Source organism: Nerophis lumbriciformis, linkage group LG09 (assembly GCF_033978685.3).
Source record: "Nerophis lumbriciformis linkage group LG09, RoL_Nlum_v2.1, whole genome shotgun sequence".
NCBI lineage: Eukaryota > Metazoa > Chordata > Actinopteri > Syngnathiformes > Syngnathidae > Nerophis > Nerophis lumbriciformis.
In genome coordinates this window covers 47,238,497-47,258,690 of record NC_084556.2, presented here as the reverse complement: position 1 = coordinate 47,258,690, position 20,194 = coordinate 47,238,497, and the positions used below count along the sequence as shown (strand labels likewise).

Genomic DNA, 20,194 nt, shown 5'->3' with positions numbered 1-20,194 from the left:
TGGAAAAAATATATATATATACACAGGTAAAAGCCAGTAAATTAGAATATTTTGAAAAACTTGATTTATTTCAGTAATTGCATTCAAAAGGTGTAACTTGTACATTATATGTATTCATTGCACACAGACTGATGCATTCAAATGTTTATTTCATTTAATTTTGATGATTTGAAGTGGCAACAAATGAAAATCCAAAATTCCGTGTGTCACAAAATTAGAATATTACTTAAGGCTAATACAAAAAAGGGATTTTTAGAAATGTTGGCCAACTGAAAAGTATGAAAATGAAAAATATGAGCATGTACAATACTCAATACTTGGTTGGAGCTCCTTTTGCCTCAATTACTGCGTTAATGCGGCGTGGCATGGAGTCGATGAGTTTCTGGCACTGCTCAGGTGTTATGAGAGCCCAGGTTGCTCTGATAGTGGCCTTCAACTCTTCTGCGTTTTTGGGTCTGGCATTCTGCATCTTCCTTTTCACAATACCCCACAGATTTTCTATGGGGCTAAGGTCAGGGGAGTTGGCGGGCCAATTTAGAACAGAAATACCATGGTCCGTAAACCAGGCACGTGTAGATTTTGCGCTGTGTGCAGGCGCCAAGTCCTGTTGGAACTTGAAATCTCCATCTCCATAGAGCAGGTCAGCAGCAGGAAGCATAAAGTGCTCTAAAACTTGCTGGTAGACGGCTGCGTTGACCCTGGATCTCAGGAAACAGAGTGGACCGACACCAGCAGATGACATGGCACCCCAAACCATCACTGATGGTGGAAACTTTACACTAGACTTCAGGCAACATGGATCCTGTGCCTCTCCTGTCTTCCTCCAGACTCTGGGACCTCGATTTCCAAAGGAAATGCAAAATTTGCATGGTTGGGTGATGGTTTGGGGTGCCATGTCATCTGCTGGTGTCAGTCCACTCTGTTTCCTGAGATCCAGGGTCAACGCAGCCGTCTACCAGCAAGTTTTAGAGCACTTCATGCTTCCTGCTGCTGACCTGCTCTATGGAGATGGAGATTTCAAGTTCCAACAGGACTTGGCGCCTGCACACAGCGCAAAATCTACCCGTGCCTGGTTTACGGACCATGGTATTTCTGTTCTAAATTGGCCCGCCAACTCCCCTGACCTTAGCCCCATAGAAAATCTGTGGGGTATTGTGAAAAGGAAGATGCAGAATGCCAGACCCAAAAACGCAGAAGATTTGAAGGCCACTATCAGAGCAACCTGGGCTCTCATAACACCTGAGCAGTGCCAGAAACTCATCGACTCCATGCCACGCCGCATTAACGCAGTAATTGAGGCAAAAGGAGCTCCAACCAAGTATTGAGTATTGTACATGCTCATATTTTTCATTTTCATACTTTTCAGTTGGCCAACATTTCTAAAAATCCCTTTTTTGTATTAGCCTTAAGTAATATTCTAATTTTGTGACACACGGAATTTTGGATTTTCATTTGTTGCCACTTCAAATCATCAAAATTAAATGAAATAAACATTTGAATGCATCAGTCTGTGTGCAATGAATAAATATAATGTACAAGTTACCGTATTTTCCGCACCATTAGCCGCACCTAAAAACCACAAATTTACTCAAAAGCTGACAGTGCGGCTTTTAACCCGGTGCGCTTTATATATGGATAAATATTAAGATTCATTTTCATAAAGTTTCGATCTCGCAAACTACGGTAAACAGCCGCCATCTTTTTTCCCGGTAGAACAGGAAGCGCTTCTTCTTCTACGCAAGCAACCGCCAAGGTAAGCACCCGCCCCCATAGAACAGGAAGCGCTTCTTCTTCTACTGTAATCAACCACCCGCCCCCGGAAGAAGAAGAAGCGCGCGGATTTTCGTTTCATTTCCTTTGTGTGTTTACATCTGTAAAGACCAGACCACAAAATGGCTCCTACTAAGCGACACGCGTATAACGCAGAATTTAAACTTAAGGCAATAAGTCATGCCGAAGAACACGGAAATAGAGCAGCAGCAAGAGAATATAACATAAATGAATCAATGGTGCGTAGGTGGAGGAAGCAAGAAGATGACCTGCGCCAGGTAAAGAAGACAAAACAGAGTTTTGGCTACTGTTGGAGGACAAACTCGAACAGTGGGTTGTTGAGCAGAGAGCAGCAAGCAGAAGTGTCAGCACCATCACTATTCGAATGAAGGCAACAACGCTAGCAAGCGAACTTCACCTGGATGATTTTAAAGGTGGTGCTTCTTGGTGTTTCCGGTTCATGAAAAGACGCAATCTCTCCATCCGCACACAGACCACTATTTCACAGCAACTGCTGGACAACAGTGACACTGACTCCGATGACTTCGACGAGACGGAACCGGCCATTTTGGATCCCACATTTGCCCAACTTTTCAATTCGGACACCGAAGACGAAGAATTCGAAGGATTTACGAATGAAGAATAACTTCAGAAGGTGAGCGCTATGTTTATTTTGTGTGTTGTGACATTAACGTTCGAGCAACATTATGTTGCTATTGCTCTGCACTATTTTGAATTTTACTATGTTTGTGATTGCACATTTGCGTACATTTTGGGACAGAGTTGTTAGAACGCTGGTTTTTAATATATTATTAAAGTTTGACTGACCTATCTGACTGTTTTTTTGACATTCCCTTTAGCGCAGCGTAGGCGCGGCTTATAGTCCGGGGCGGCTTATAGGTGGACAAAGTTTTGAAATATGCCATTCATTGAAGGTGCGGCTAATAACCCGGGGCGGCTTATAGTGCGGAAAATACGGTACACCTTTTGAATGCAATTACTGAAATAAATCAAGTTTTTCAAAATATTCTAATTTACTGGCTTTTACCTGTATATATATATATCAATAAACAGATGTTAGAGAGAAAAAAAAAGAAGCACTGGCATAACAGTCATTCTATGACTGTGTTACGTCCCACGCTTGCCGGTGTGCGTGGGTCTACCTCTTCCAATGGTGCCAGAGAAAGGGGCTTTGATGATATAGGATATGACTGGCGTTGTAAAGTTGTTACCTCAGTGAGGATGTCCATCATGGTCTTGTTGGGCAGGTCCTTCACGTGTTGCCTGTGCTGGCTGAGGTTCTGCAGGAGCTGCACACAACCCAACACCACCAGCGGCTCCTGCACGGACACAACATGTCACAGCTTAGTTCCATCTCCATTTGGTAGAAAATATGATGTAGTATTTTTCTTTCAGTCTGGGTGGACATGACATAAGACAGGAAAGTATTTCAAGCTTATAGTGTTCGACATAAGAGCTGTCTCTCAGCTGATTGTCATGCTTTCGGTTGTGAACAAACACGTGAGATGTGATCCCCACCCCACTAGTTGGTGTAGTGCTGGGGTCGGCAACCCGCGGCTTCGGAGTCGCATGCGGCTCTTTGATCACTCTGATGCGGCTCAGCAGCTTACTTGCCGAACCCCCCGATTTTCCCGGGAGACTTCCGGATTTCAGTGCCTCTCGCAAAAAAAAAAAACGATTTTCACCCTTACTGTTATAACAAGGGCATGCCATGATGGTACAGCATTTGGCGCCCTCTACAATCTGTATTAATAGAGTGCCAGCCCAACCACTTCTTATGCAGTATGCATCTTCTGCTTGCACACGTACGTGACAGCAAGGCATACTTAGTCAACAGCCACACAGGTTACACTGACGGTGGCCATATAAAACAACTTTAACACTCTTACTAATAATGCGCCACACTTTGAACCAAAACCAAACAAGAATGACAAACACATTTCGGGAGAACATCTGCACTTTAACACAACATAAACACAAAAGAACAAATACCCAGAATCCCATACAGCCCTAACTCTTCCGGGCTACATTATACACCCCTGCTACCACCAAACCCCGCCCCCACCACAACCCTGCTCCCTCACACATCAACCCCCTCCACCCCCCCTCTGTGCGTAGGTTGAGGTGGGCGGGGTTTGGTAGTGGGGGTGTATAATGTATCCCGGAAGAGTTAGGGCTGCATGGGATTCTGGGTATTTGTCCTGTTGTGTTTATGTTGTGTTACGGTGCAGATGTTCTCCCGAAATGTGTTTGGTGTGGGTTCACAGTGTGGCGCATTATTAGTAAGAGTGTTAAAGTTTTTTTTATACCGCCACCGTCAGTGTAACCTGTGTGGTTGTTGACCAAGTATGCCTTGCTGTCACCTACATGAGCAAGCGGAAGCCCTATACAACGTGTGGCTGATTAGGCACGCTGGTTGTAGTGGGCGCTATCTGCTGTACCATCACGGCACGAATGACGATGACAAGCGCCATTCATATAAAACCCGCGTGCCGCACCAGCGTTCAAATTCCATATTAAGGTGTGGGCAGCGTGTCTGAGACCCCTGGTTTATACATAGCACAAAGCAAAAAAAAAAAAACTTTGTATGTAGTGTTATTTCATTTTAAATTTCAAAAAATGTTTGTGGCTCCCATTGTTTTCTATAATTTGTGAAACTGGTCAAAATGGCTCTTTGACTGGTAAAGGTTGCCGACCCCTGGTGTAGTGAAAGTCACAATGAAGATCCGCCTATCTTACTCGCGAGCATTAGCTTATAGCTAGAGATGGACATAACTTTGTTTTTAAAAGCATAAAAAAAGAAGAAATTAAGTGTGAACGACAGTGGATGATGTTTCTTGAATTCAAGAAAGAAATCATGAAAAACATGACAAACATGATGAAGCAGTTGGAGCAAAGCACTGTTAGTCTGCATCACACTGAAGCAAAATGAGGACGTCAAAATAACATCGAAACATTTATCCATGAAAAACAGAAAAAGCTGCCATCTTAATGCAGAGGGGCTTATTAGAGATGCAACGGTACACATTAAAATACTGGACCGGTTGGACACAGTCTGACTTCTTTGAGTGAGTGACCTGGGAAGTCGCAACAAGGGGTGTGTGTGTGGAGTCTGAATCCATCCTGCAATTGTTTTGGTATACCGTATTTTCCGCACTATAAGGCGCACCTAAAAACCACAAATTTTCTCAAAAGCTGACAGTGCGCCTTATAATCCGGTGCGCCTTATATATGGGTTAATACTAATATTAATTTTCATAAAGTTTCGGTCTCGCAACTACGGTAAACAGCCGCCATCTTTTTTCCCCGTAGAAGAAGAAGAAGCGCGCGGTGCATGCTGGGATATGTGACGTTTCATTTCCATTTGTGTGTTTATGTAAAGACCCCAAAATGGCTCCTATTAAGTGTGTTGTCTGTCTAATTATAAATAATGCAGACGAGGCGTGTTAACTGAGTTCTCAACGTTTACTCACAGCGTGCTCATAACCACATTCTAACTGACAGCATACAACAACGCTTCTCAGGGCTACCGCGCATGCTCGTCACTATCGTTGCATGCTGGGTAGTGTAGTTGTTATATTTGCTAGCTCATAACATCACATTAAGAGACACGCTTACGCGCGTGTTCAATACTAATTCAATACTCGCCGTCATTCCGGGTGGATTGACAAAAGACCTCCAGCCGCTAGATATTGGTGTCAACAGGGCATTCGAAGCTAGACTGCTAACTGCGTGGGAACAGTGGATGACAGAAGGCGAACACACGTGACGTTCACCAAGACAGGGAGACAGCGCCAGACGACATACGCCACTATCTGCCAGTGGATCGTAAATGCCTGGGCTGATTCAGTCTCATCTGTGGTCCGAGCTTTCAGGAAGGCAGGAATTGTCACTGAACTAATAAACGGCAACGACACTGACTCCATTATTGACGACTTCGACGAGACGGAGCCGGCCATGTTGGATGCCGTATTCGCTCAACTGTTTAATTCGGACACTGAAGAGGAAGAATTCGAGGGATTTGTGAATGAGCTATAACTTCATAAAGTGAGCTTTACATTTTTATTTAGTGTGTTGTGTTGTGTGACATTAACGTTTGAGCAACGTTGAGTTATTGATATATTGTTATTGCTCTGCACTATTTCACGTGTTACTATATTGTGATTGCACGTTTGATTTACGTAACACGAGTAAATCAGCTGTTTATTCATTTTGGGAGTGAACGGAGTTGTCAGAACGCTGGTTTGTTATCTATTAATAAAGTTTGACTGACCTATCTGACTGTTTTGTTGACATAGGTGCGCCTTATAATCCGGTGCGCCTTATATATGAACAAAGTTTTGAAATATGCCATTCATTGAAGGTGCGCCTTATAATCCGATGCGCCTTATAGTGCGGAAAATACGGTAGTCATACTGTGTCTTCCTTTTGGGTGGAAGTTGACATTTTTTTTAAAGGATTGGTTTGTTTATTAAGCTTGATGTGGTTTTTGTTATTTTAGGAGAGTTCATTGACGGTCATGATTTAGTCAATTTAAAGTTAAAGTACCAACGATTGTCACACACACACTAGGTGTGGTAAAATTTGTCCTCTGCATTTGACCCATCCCCTTGATCACCCCCTGGGAGGTGAGGGGAGCAGTGGGCAGCAGCGGTGCCGCGCCCGGGAATCATTTTTGGTGATTTAACCCCCGATTCCAACCCTTGATGCTGAGTGCCAAGCAGGGAGGTAATGGGTCCCATTTTTATAGTCTTTGGTATGACTCGGCCGGGGTTTGAACTCACAACCTACCGATCTCAGGGCGGACACTCTAACCACTAGGCCACTGAGTAGGTTTAACTATAGTACTCGTAAAATGGTTTATTTTTAAGGTTAAAAATAGATATTTACCGTATTTTTCTGACTATAAGTCGACGTTTTTTTCATAGTTTGGCCGTGGGTGCGACGTATACTCCGGAGCGACTTATGTGTGAAATTATTAACATATTACCGTAAAATATCAAATAATATTATTTATCTCATTCGCGTGTGCGACAAAGCAAATGTCCGCAATCGTCACACACACGTCAGCAATCGTCACTCACACGCCAACCAATTAGAATTCGGCGGGGGCGGGTCATGGCAGAAGTGTATTGTGGGTTTTGGAATGCTAACTGCTATATGCTATACGCTACTGACGGAGCTATTAAAATAGATCACATCAACAATCGCGGTAACTTATAAAAACTGAGAAGGACTGAACTAAAATGGCATTGAAAAGGAAATCATATACCGCAGATTACAAGCTGGACATAGTGAAATATGCACCAGAAAACGGCGATCGAGCAGCAGAAAGAAAGGACGCTAGCGGGGCGCATACCAGGAGCGACACCGAGGAGGAAGATTTCATGGGATTTAGCGATCGGGAGTGACAGATTGTTTGGTAAACGTATAGCATGTTCTATATGTTATAGTTATTTGAATGACTCTTACCATAATATGTTACGTTAACATACCAGTTGGTTATTTATGCCTCATATAACGTACACTTATTCAGCCTGTTGTTCACTATTCTTTATTTATTTTAAATTGCCTTTCAAATGTCTATTCTTGGTGTTGGCTTTTATCAAATAAATTTCCCCCAAAAGTGCGACTTATACTCCAGTGCGATGTATATATGTTTTTTTGTTCTTTATTGTGCATTTTCGGCCGGTGCGACGTATACTCCGGAGCGACTTATAGTCCGAAAAATACGGTACTTAGTATTATTTTCTTTAAAACATTTATTCAGCTTTTTTTTTTTTACTTTAGAAAGTTATATGGTTGAAACCGATAATCCATCCATTCATTTTCTACAGCTTGTCCCTTTTTAGGGTCGCGGGGGGTGCTGGTGCCTATCTCAGCTGCATTCGGGCGGAAGGCGGTGTACACTCTGGACAAGTCGCCACCTCATCACAGAGCCAACACAGATAGACAGACAACATTCACACACTAGGGTCAATTTAGTGTTGCCAATAGAGTTGTCTTTGGAGGTGGGAGGAAGCCGGAGTACCCGGAGGGAACCCACGTACTCAAGGGGAGAACATGCAATGATGCCAAAAAACATAAAAATAGATGGGAAGTCCTCAAATGCATATTTTGAAAATGTAATTTTGTTTATAGATTACATGTAATCTGTTACTGTGTTCCCTGGTTATGAGTGTACATAATCTGGACTGGACCTGGTTTTAAGAACCCCTTAAACAATCTAGTTCCATTCACAACCTGGTCTGGTGAAGATAATGTCCTTTATTTGAAATAAATAAATAAATAAAAATTTCTTGAACAAAAAAGAAATAAAACTAAAATCAAAACAGTTACATAGAAACTAGTAATTAATGAAAATGAGTAAAATTAACTGTTAAAGGTTAGTACTATTAGTGGACCAGCAGCACATACAAATCATGTGTGCTTCACAGACTGCATATCCCTTGCAGACTATATTGATATACAGATAGAAGTTAGAACTTTACACTACTTTATATTAGAAATGGCAACAGCGGAGGATGAATGTCCCATAACAAGAAGATAGAGAAAAATAAGCTTATAAACTACGGTGTCGACACGGACAACAACGGCGGATGCGTGCAATTTTTCAGGATTTATACAGATCCCAAATACAGATCAGCAGGTACCAGAATGTAAGAAAAGTTGCTTTTGCATAATATTGAGAAATAAAATGCCATATATGTCTTTCCTTATACACACACCATAATAATACTCGTATGTTTAATGCGCCGACAGTCCAAGCGGTGCGGCTTCATAGCTTACCAAAGTTGTACTAAAACATTTTAATAGATTTTTGAGCCATCCATCCATCTTCTTCCGCTTATCCGAGGTAAGGTCGCGGGGGCAGCAGCCTAAGCAGGGAAGCCCAGACTTCCCTCTCCCCAGCCACTTCGTCCAGCTCCTCCCGGGGGATCCCGAGGCGTTCCCAGGCCAGCCGGGAGACATAGTCTTCCCAACGTGTCCTGGGTCTTCCCCGTGGCCTCCTACCGGTTGGACGTGCCCTAAACACCTCCCGAGGGAAGCATTCGGGTGGCATCCTGACCAAATGCCCGAACCACCTCATCTGGCTCCTCTCCATGTGGAGGAGCAGTGGCTTTACTTTGAGCTCCCCCCGGATGGCAGAGCTTCTCACCCTATCTCTAAGGGAGAGCCCCGCCACCCAGCGGAGGAAACTAATTTCGGCCGCCTGTACCCGTGATCTTGTCCTTTCGGTCATAACCCAAAGCTCATGACCATAGGTGAGGATGGGAACGTAGATCGACCGGTAAATTGAGAGCTTTGCCTTCCGGCTCAGCTCCTTCTTCACCACAACGGATCGATACAGCGTCCGCATTACTGAAGATGCCGCACCGATACGGCTGCCGATCTCACGATCCACTTTTCCCTCACTCGTGAACAAGACTCCTAGGTACTTGAACTCCTCCACTTGGGGCAAGGTCTCCTCCCCAACCCGGAGATGGCACTCCACCCTTTTCCGGGCGAGAACCATGGCTTTCCGGGCGAGAACCATGGAAGATTTTTGAGCGCCATGTGTAATGTTCTATATTTTCAATGGAACATATAAAATGTTGGTGTTGTTTACTTGAGTCATATTACCATCATAATGCAGTCTACACTTATCTCTTATGTTTGACTGCCATCCACTGGTCACACTTATCATTACACTATATACCAAATAAAATTGCTTTGAGGTCGGTAAGCAAAACCAGAATTATTCCGTACATTCGGCGCACCGGGTTATAAGGCGCCCGGTCGAGTTTTGAGGGGGGAAAAGGATTTTAAGTGCACCTTATAGTCCGGAAAATACGGTACTTGTTAAATAAAACCTCCGCCTTGTTTATAATGAATAATTAGGCCTACTACGCTACTGCATATAAATGATGCCAAGTGTTTTCAGAGGTGGTACTTGGTAGGGCTAATTTTATAATCGATTAATCTGTCGATTATTACTTCGATTAATCGATTAATAATCGGATAAAAGAGAGACAAACTACATTTCTATCCTTTCCAGTATTTTATTGAAAAAAAAACAGCATACTGGCACCAGACTTATTTTGATTGTTTCTCAGCTTTTTGTAAATGTTGCAGTTCATAAATAATAGTTTATAAAAAAATAAAACAAATTAAAAAAAGTAGCCTCTGCGCATGCGCATAGATCCAACGAATCGATGACTAAATTAATCGCCAACTATTTTTATAATCGATTTTAATCGATTAGTTGTTGCAGCCCTAGTACTTGGTGTAAAAACTTTTAGAGAACAGCTGTACTACAGTATCAACATGGCATACTAAGACTTACTTTACAGAGGCGACCAGACTGATGAAGAGCGAGGACCCCAAACAAGCTCCCGAACGCAGCATTTCTGATCAATTTCTGAAAGACAAGCCAACACGTTTACACTTTTTCAAAGGAGAAGAAAAATACCGAAATATTATTCACCTTTTTGGCTGTTTGCAAGTCGTGCTTGTCGGTGATCCGGTGGAGGATATCCTGCAGAGGGAGGTCCTCAAAAGATTCGAGGAGCTGGAAAACAAGTGCTTTATTATTTCCCATTCGAGCTGCTTGCGAGTTCGACGGTCACACACCTGACCCAGAGCCAGGCTGAATCCGGGCCTCGCCGTCTCCCGGGTGTGAGCCAGACCGTCCACCAGCCTCTTGATGGCGTACTCCAACTCATCCTCCTGTGCACAACACAGCCCTCTTTTCAGCGACTTCTTGCTAATAGCAAACTGTCAAGAAGACTCGGATGTTCCTTGAAAGAGGATCAGTATCAGCGATTTTTTTGCGGCTTCTCTTAAACCGCATGTGTGTGTGTGTGTCTGTGTCTGTGTCTGTGTGTGTGTGTGTGGGTGTGTGTGTGTGTGTGTGTGTGTGTGTGTGTGTGTGTGTGTGTGTGTGTGTGTGTGTGTGTGTGTGTGTGTGTGTGTGTGTGTGTGTGGACGATGTAAACACCAATTATCTTATCTGGGCCGGTAAAAAAAAGACATTACATAAACTTTGTAAATGTGAAAAAGAAAGACAGTCTTAAAACAAGTGTGCTCTGGTAAACTACTAATGGTAACAAATGATGATGTTCTTGTTATATTTGGCGACTGTGAGCAAGTTGCGAACATCCCCTTTAACTTAAATATAAAACACTTTACCTACAAAAAAAATTATGAAACAAGATGTGCTTCTTGTGTTTAAAGGGGAACATTATCACCAGACCTATGTAAGCGTCAATATATACCTTGATGTTGCAGAAAAAAGACCATATATTTTTTTAACCGATTTCCGAACTCTAAATGGGCGAATTTGGGCGAATTAAACGCCTTTCTATTATTCGCTCTCGGAGCGATGACGTCTTTTCCGTTTTTCCGACTGTTTTCCGTACCTTGGAGACATCATGCCTCGTCGGTGTGTTGTCGGAAGGTGTAACAACACGAACAGGGACGGATTCAAGTTGCACCAGTGGCCCAAAGATGCGAAAGTGGCAAGAAATTGGACGTTTGTTCCGCACACTTTACCGACGAAAGCTATGCTACGACAGAGATGGCAAGAATGTGTGGATATCCTGCGACACTCAAAGCAGATGCGTTTCCAACGATAAAGTCAAAGAAATCTGCCGCCAGACCCCCATTGAATCTGCCGGAGTGTGTGAGCAATTCAGGGACAAAGAACCTCGGTAGCACGGCAAGCAATGGCGGCAGTTTGTTCCCGCAGACGAGCGAGCTAAACCCCCTGGATGTCTTGGCTCACACCGTCCCGAAGATGATCAAGAGAAGAATATCGACCCTAGCTTCCCTGGCCTGCTGACATGAGGGTATGTCTACAGAATATATTAATTGATGAAAATTGGGCTGTCTGCACTCTCAAAGTGCATATTGTTGCCAAATGTATTTCATATGCTGTAAACCTAGTTCATAGTTGTTAGTTTCCTTTAATGCCAAACAAACACATACCAATCGTTGGTTAGAAGGCGATCGCCGAATTCGTCCTCGCTTTCTCCCGTGTCGCTGTCGTGTCGTTTTCGTCGGTTTCGCTTGCATACGGTTCAAACCGATATGGCTCAATAGCTTCAGTTTCTTCTTCGATTTCGTTTTCGCTACCTGCCTCCACACTACAACCATCCGTTTCAATACATGCGTAATCTGTTGAATTGCTTAAACCGCTGAAATCCGAGTTTGAATCCGAGCTAATGTCGCTATAGCTTGCTGTTCTTTCCGCCATGTTTGTTTGTGTTGGCTTCACTATGTGACGTCACAGGAAAATGGACGGGTGGTTAAAATCAGGCACTTTGAAGCTTTTTTTAGGGATATTGCGTGATGGGTAAAATTTTGAAAAAAACTTCGAAAAATATAATAAGCCACTGGGAACTGATTTTTAATGGTTTTTAACCATTCTGAAATTGTGATAATGTTCCCCTTTAATCAAAATGAAGTAAGACAGAGCAGAGCTGGGAAAATTTTTTGACTCGGGGGCCACATTGAGAGAAAAAAAAAGTGTCTGGGGGGGCCAAGGTGTATGTGCGTATAGATTATATGTACACCTTTAGCTGTAAAAATCTGCTTTACAGTATGTGTGTTTAGGTCCCTTTTTTTCTGGAACACTAACACCGAAAGTCAAAATGTCCAAAATCTGCTGTACAGTATGTGTGTTTGGGTCCCTTTTTTTCAGGGACACTAAAAAGTCACAATGTCCGATAGAATTCAAAAAACGTTATGACATATGTGGAGAATGCATATATTTTTAAGAGTTCTTTCTTTATTCATAGTCATGTTTAAAGCAGGTAAAATGTTCCCATGTGTACTCTTTTTGCTTGTATCTTAAGTCCGCAAGTAAACTCTGTGCTTTACCTTGAAGGGGTTGGAATGTGGGAGTATAGCATACTCCCTTTTTACCTTAACAGTATTGGAACAATGAGGCTGTATTCCTTTCTGGGTAGCGTGGGGGCTGTTTTCGTATTCAATAAGTTGTCCCTTCCCGTTTGATTTTCAGACCGCTTCTAGATGCTGCTATTAACGGACTGTAGGACTGGTCTCCTAAAGCTTTAGTAAAACTTGATAATATTCCTATTCTGTCTTGATGGTCCTTCTTACTCTGCATACATGTCATCTGAAAGAACTTGGGATTGACCAGTGACTTGTATTCCCTGAGAGGAAGACTGGTCCGACGCAACACAGACCACCTCAAAAAAACGGAATGGAATTTTACATTTTTTTTACTGAATTGGACACCCAAAATGTACATTAAAATTAAGAAAGTGGGATTTACAATATTAACTATGAACAATAAAACACTGAATATTAACAACATATGAACGTCACTCCTCTTTTACTTCTCAGACCAGCTCCTCGATACTTGTGTATGTTTAACAATCAAGCAAAACAACAAAAATGTAAAAAAAAACAAAATTCAAAATATTAATGCAAAGTGTAATAAACACCTACAAGTGTCATAAGGGGTGAACAAGGGGATGGTCAAATGCAGAGGACAAATTTCACCACACCTAGTGTGAGTGTGACAATCATTGGTACTTTAACTTTAACAATATGATGTTGATGTTAAAGGTCTAAAAAAAAAATATGTAAAACGTCCATCGGACCGGATTGAAAATCTTAACGGGCCACATGTGAGAGGATGTTCCCGGGGATACACACACCCCGGCCCCACTATACAGGCATGATGTTAATGTTAAAACTGTACTTTGTTGTACTGAGAGTTGCTTCTAATGTTTGTTGGCGCCATTACATAACTACAAAAAAATATAGATTGTTTTCAAATGATCAATAGCTATTTATTTCCAAGTGACCAAGCAAGTTATTGTGATTTAGCTAAACAGATTGTTATGTGATCATTAGCCAATCTATTTTTTGCATTTAAAAAACTATGCGCGGTTTTTACTAGTAAATTTCTACCTAAACACGCCATTTTTGCATTTAAAAAACTCTATGCGCTGTTTTTACTAGTAAATTTCTACCTAAACACGCCATTTTTTGCATTTAATAAAACTCTATGCGCTGTTTCTACGAGTAAATTTCTACCTAAACACACCATTTTTTGCATTTAAAAAAACTCTATGCGCTCTTTTTACTAGTAAATTTCTACCTAAACACGCCATTTTTTGCATTTAATAAAACTATGCGCTGTTTCTACGAGTAAATTTCTACCTAAACACACCATTTTTTGCATTTAATAAAACTCTATGCGCTGTTTTTACTAGTAAATTTCTACCTAAAAATGGCATTAAAAACTATGCGCTGTTTTTACTAGTAAATTTCTACCGTAACACGCTTTTTTTGCATTTAAAAAACTCTATGCACTGTTTTTACTAGTAAATTTCTACCTAAACACACCATTTTTTGCATTTAATAAAACTCTATGCGCTGTTTCTACGAGTAAATTTCTACCTAAACACACCATTTTTTGCATTTAAAAAAACTCTATGCGCTCTTTTTACTGGTAAATTTCTACCTAAACACGCCATTTTTTGCATTTAATAAAACTATGCGCTGTTTCTACGAGTAAATTTCTACCTAAACACACCATTTTTTGCATTTAATAAAACTCTATGCGCTGTTTTTACTAGTAAATTTCTACCTAAAAATGGCATTAAAAACTATGCACTGTTTTTACTAGTAAATTTCTACCTAAACACGCCATTTTTTGCATTTAATAAAACTCTATGCGCTTTTTCTACGAGTAAATTTCTACCTAAACACACCATTTTTTGCATTTAAAAAAAACAAAAATTTTTGCATTTAAAAAACTATGCGCTGTTTTTACTAGAAATTTCTACCTAAACACGCCATTTTTTGCATTTAAAAAACTATGCGCTGTTTTACTAGTAAATTTCTACCTAAACACGCCATTTTTTGCATTAAAAAAACACAATTTTTGCATTTTAAAAAACTGCGCTGTTTTTACTAGAAATTTCTACCTAAACATGCAATTTTTTGCATTTAAAAAACTGCATGCGCTGTTTTTACTAGAAATTTCTACCTAAACACGCCATTTTTTGCATTTAAAAACTCTATGCGCTGTTTTTAAGGCTGAAACGACGCGTCGACGTCATCGGTTACGTAAATACGTCGACGCCGTTTTTGTGCGTCGGCGCGTCGCATATTTACGTCACACTACTTTACTGTCATGGCGGAGCGCAAAGCAGACGATGCGAGCAAGGGGAAAAAAGCACGCCAAAAGTCGTCAAAAGTGTGGGAGTATTTCAATAAACGGCCTAATAATGTTGTTGTATGCACACTGTGTCGAGCGGAAATGGCCTATCATAGCAGCACAACGGCTATGAACGAACATTTGAAAAGAAAACCCCCGACAGCGTTCTTGCCATCACCATCAACAAGTCAATCGTCCGCGTGCGTATACGTTGTCATTATTACACAAAAACATGAATGTGTCATTTGTATCTGCGTTGTAAATTCATAAACTAAAGCACCGTTTCGCTCTGAGAGGCGCGTTTGGCGTGCCTGTTCAGTGTTTACAAAGACGCGCTCCTCTTTAACGCTGTGGAGAGGCGGCGGCGGCGAGCGAGCGGCGAGGCGCGCCGGGAGCGACACCGCAATCGTGCCCAGGTGCGCGATCCGCGCAGTTGGAAGAGAAAAGACTGTGTAAAATTAAAAGATTGTAAACCTGGCAAAGCCGTCTGGCGTTCAGTCTGTCGGTCCTGAAAGAACCCCACGGCACAAGACGTGTCACAAACGCTAACGTTAATTAGTTGTGCAAATACCTTTTACAACATTAACAGTTACATATACTATGTACAAACCAACAATTAACTTTCACTTTAATCATACTATCATTGTTGTGTTATTAAGCAAAATAAGCAATACTTTTACTTTTGTTGAAATGTTTACACTGTACACTTTTTTGTATTGGATGTTTAGCTTTATTTTTGCACATTTTAGCAAATAAGCAATACTTTTACTTTTGTTGAAATGTTTACACTTGTTACAGAATATTTCCGTTTTGCACTTTTTTGTATTGGATGTTTATCTTTATTTTTGCACATTTTAAAGCAAAATAAGCAATACTTTTACTTTTGAAATGCTTATACTATTCCAGAATATTAAGATTTGCACTGGATGTTTACTTTTATATTTGCACATTAAAAAGCAAATAAGCTACTTTTAATTTTGTTAAATGTTAAAAGTTTTAAATGTTTACATTGTTACAGAATATTTTGTCATGTTGTTGTCAATGTTGACTGACTAGTGGCCATACTTTTTTTTTTGTAAATAAAAGCCATGCCTTTTGAAAAAACTGGCCTACATTTATTTTTTTCCTCTTCATTTTAAATAAATAAAAAAATCGGTAAAAGAAAAAATAATCTATAGATTAATCGAAAAAATAATCTATAGATTAACCGATTAATCGAAAAAATAATCTATAGATTAATCGATAGAAAAATAATCGTTAGCTGCAGCCCTAGCTGTTTTTACTAGTACATTTTACCTAAAAATGGCAGTAAAAAGCTATGCGCTGTTTTTACTAGTAAATTTCTACCCAAACACGCCATTTTTTGCATTTAAAAAAGCAATTTTTTGCATTTAAAAAATGCCATTTTTTGCATTTAAAAAACTATGCGCTGTTTTTACTCGTAAATTTCTACCTAAACACGCCATTTTTTGCATTTAAAAACTCTATGCACTGTTTTTACTAGTAAATTTCTACCTAAACACGTCATTTTTGCATTAAAAACAATTTTTGCATTTAAAAAACTGTGCGCTGTTTTTACTAGAAATTTCTACCTAAACACACCATTTTTTGCATTAAAAAAAACGCCATTTTTTGCATTTAAAAAACTATGCGCTGTTTTTACAAGTAAATTTCTACCTAAAAATGGCATTAAAAAACTATGCGCTGTTTTTACTAGTACATTTCTACCTAAACACGCCATTTTGTGCATTTAAAACACAATTTTTAGCATTTAAAAAACTAAGCGCTGTTTTTACTAGTAAATTTCTACCTAAACACGCCATTTTTGCATTTAAAAAACTCTATGCACTGTTTTTACTAGTAAATTTCTACCTAAACACGCCATTTTTTGCATTTAATAAAACTCTATGCGCTGTTTCTACGAGTAAATTTCTACCTAAACACACCATTTTTTGCATTTAAAAAAACTATGCGCTCTTTTTACTAGTAAATTTCTACCTAAACACGCCATTTTTTGCATTTAATAAAACTATGCGCTGTTTCTACGAGTAAATTTCTACCTAAACACACCATTTTTTGCATTTAATAAAACTATGCGCTGTTTTTACTAGTAAATTTCTACCTAAAAATGGCATTGAAAACTATGCGCTGTTTTTACTAGTAAATTTCTACCTTAACACGCTTTTTTTGCATTTAAAAAACTCTATGCACTGTTTTTACTAGTAAATTTCTACCTAAACACGCCATTTTTTGCATTTAATAAAACTCTATGCGCTGTTTCTACGAGTAAATTTCTACCTAAACACACCATTTTTTGCATTTAAAAAAACTCTATGCGCTCTTTTTACTAGTAAATTTCTACCTAAACACGCCATTTTTTGCATTTAATAAAACTCTATGCGCTGTTTCTACGAGTAAATTTCTACCTAAACACACCATTTTTTGCATTTAATAAAACTCTATGCGCTGTTTTTACTAGTAAATTTCTACCTAAAAATGGCATTAAAAACTATGCACTGTTTTTACTAGTAAATTTCTACCTAAACACGCCATTTTTTGCATTTAAAAAACTCTATGCGCTGTTTTTACTAGTAAATTTTTACCTAAAAATGACATTAAAAACTATGCGCTGTTTTTACTAGTAAATTTCTACCTAAACACGCCATTTTTTGCATTTAAAAAACTCTATGCGCTGTTTTTACTAGTAAATTTCTACCTAAAAATGGCATTAAAAACTATGCGCTGTTTTTACTAGTAAATTTCTACCTAAACACGCCATTTTTTGCATTTAAAAAACTCTATGCGCTGTTTTTACTAGTAAATTTCTACCTAAAAATGGCATTAAAAACTATGCGCTGTTTTTACTAGTAAATTTCTACCTAAAAATGGCATTAAAAAACTATGCGCTGTTTTTACAAGTAAATTTCTACCTAAACACGCCATTTTTAGCATTTAAAAAAATGCCATTTTTTTGCATTAAAAAAACTATGCACGGTTTCCATCCATTTTCTACCGCTTATTCTCTTTTGGGGTCGCTGGAGCCTATCTCAGCTACAATCGGGTGGAAGGCGGGGTACACCCTGGACAAGTCGCCATCTCATCGCAGGGCCAACACAGATAGACAACATTCACACTCACATTCAAACACTAGGGCCAATTTAGTGTTGCCAATCAACCTATCCCCAGGTGCATGTCTTTGGACTTCTTTGTCTATGCACTGTTTTTACTCGTAAATTTCTACCTAAACACACCATTTTTTGCATTTAATAAAACTCTATGCGCTGTTTTTACTAGTAAATTTCTACCTAAAAATGGCATTAAAAACTATGCACTGTTTTTACTAGTAAATTTCTACCTAAAAATGGCATTAAAAACTATGCACTGTTTTTACTAGTAAATTTCTACCTAAACACGCCATTTTTTGCATTAAAAAAACACAATTTTTGCATTTAAAAAACTCTATGCGCTGTTTTTACTAGTAATTTCTACCTAAACACGCAATTTTTTGCATTTTAAAAACTATGCGCTGTTTTTACTAGAAATTTCTACCTAAACACGCCATTTTTTGCATTTAAAAAACTCTATGCGCTGTTTTTACTAGTAAATTTTTACCTAAAAATGACATTAAAAACTATGCGCTGTTTTTACTAGTAAATTTCTACCTAAACACGCCATTTTTTGCATTTAAAAAACTCTATGCGCTGTTTTTACTAGTAAATTTCTACCTAAAAATGGCATTAAAAACTATGCGCTGTTTTTACTAGTAAATTTCTACCTAAACACGCCATTTTTTGCATTTAAAAAACTCTATGCGCTGTTTTTACTAGTAAATTTCTACCTAAAAATGGCATTAAAAAACTATGCGCTGTTTTTACAAGTACATTTCTACCTAAACACGCCATTTTTAGCATTTAAAAAAATGCCATTTTTTGCATTAAAAAAACTATGCACTGTTTCCATCCATTTTCTACCGCTTATTCTCTTTTGGGGTCGCTGGAGCCTATCTCAGCTACAATCGGGTGGAAGGCGGGGTACACCCTGGACAAGTCGCCATCTCATCGCAGGGCCAACACAGATAGACAACATTCACACTCACATTCAAACACTAGGGCCAATTTAGTGTTGCCAATCAACCTATCCCCAGGTGCATGTCTTTGGACTTCTTTGTCTATGCACTGTTTTTACTCGTAAATTTCTACCAAAACACACCATTTTTTGCATTTAAAAAAACTCTATGCGCTGTTTTTACTAGTAAATGTCTACCTAAAAATGGCATTAAAAAACTATGCGCTGTTTTTACAAGTAAATTTCTACCTAAACACGCCATTTTTAGCATTTAAAAAAATGCCATTTTTTGGCATTTAATAAACTATGCGCTGTTTTCACTAGAAATTCCTACCTAAACACGCCAACTCTCCCGTGTCAATGCGACATGTGTCCCCCTCACCTTGTTGCTGTTTTTCAGGTACTTAATGAGCTTTTCCACCGCCGTCAGCCGGATCTCCTGGTCGGGTTTGACCAAGTCCCAGAAGAAGTCGAGGAATTCCCGGTTCTGCTGAAGGATTCCGAGCGTCCGCGCCGGCTCAGCCGCCTTCTCCTGGAGCTCCACCATGCCTGCTAGCATCTCACAGCAACATGCTAAGCAGCACACGTGACGTCTCGAGAAGGTCTATGCTTGGGGAAGACACGTGGGAGTTGGCGCAGGCGCGGTGGAGTACTTCCGGGTCAGCAAGTTTGAACGGGTGCAACTTTATTACGCAAACGACAATCAAGCGGTCTTTTTAAAATAACACATGAACGTTTTCTACTATGGATACTTTTACAAATAGTAACTTATTAAAATTGTGCTACAATAATGCTTCCATACTAATTTACAGTATTGTTGAACAAACGAAAACGGGCCAGTTGCACAGTCGTGCAAAATGTTATAACATTTATTATAGAGTGCACTTGCATAACTGTTGTTTAGAGCAGTGTTTCTCAACCATAGGGCCGGGGCCTATTTTTGGGCCGCCGAAAAATATGTTTCTCAGCTGGCTGCAGCGGTACAGTTGTGATACACTTTTCCACCACTTGTGGCAGTAATGACAATAACAAACAGGCAAAAGAAGTCTGGAGCTCAAGTCATAGAAGTTTCTTAAGTGCAAAAATGATGACCAAAGTGGTGAAGCTGTATTTCAATTTCATTGACAGATTAGTCACTTTGACCACTGCTCACCTCAC

At 39.8% G+C, this 20,194-nt stretch overlaps 1 protein-coding gene across 2 annotated transcripts in view; it reads right to left on the bottom strand.

The window, feature by feature from the left end:
* The window catches only part of mybbp1a (MYB binding protein (P160) 1a), a 67,904-nt gene extending 48,233 nt beyond the window's left edge, over positions 1–19,671 (bottom strand). The window contains exons 1-5 of one of the 2 annotated variants that reach the window (XM_061963047.2): positions 19,419–19,671; positions 10,405–10,500; positions 10,259–10,342; positions 10,118–10,192; positions 3,003–3,110 (exon numbers count right to left, since the gene is read on the bottom strand). In XM_061963047.2, coding sequence (XP_061819031.1) covers positions 3,003–3,110; positions 10,118–10,192; positions 10,259–10,342; positions 10,405–10,500; positions 19,419–19,595 — 540 coding nt within the window. In that variant the 5' untranslated portion in view covers positions 19,596–19,671. The remainder of the gene's footprint in view (positions 1–3,002; positions 3,111–10,117; positions 10,193–10,258; positions 10,343–10,404; positions 10,501–19,418) is intronic. The other variant, XM_061963046.2, reaches the window with a different exon arrangement.
* Positions 19,672–20,194: the final 523 nt, after the last annotated feature.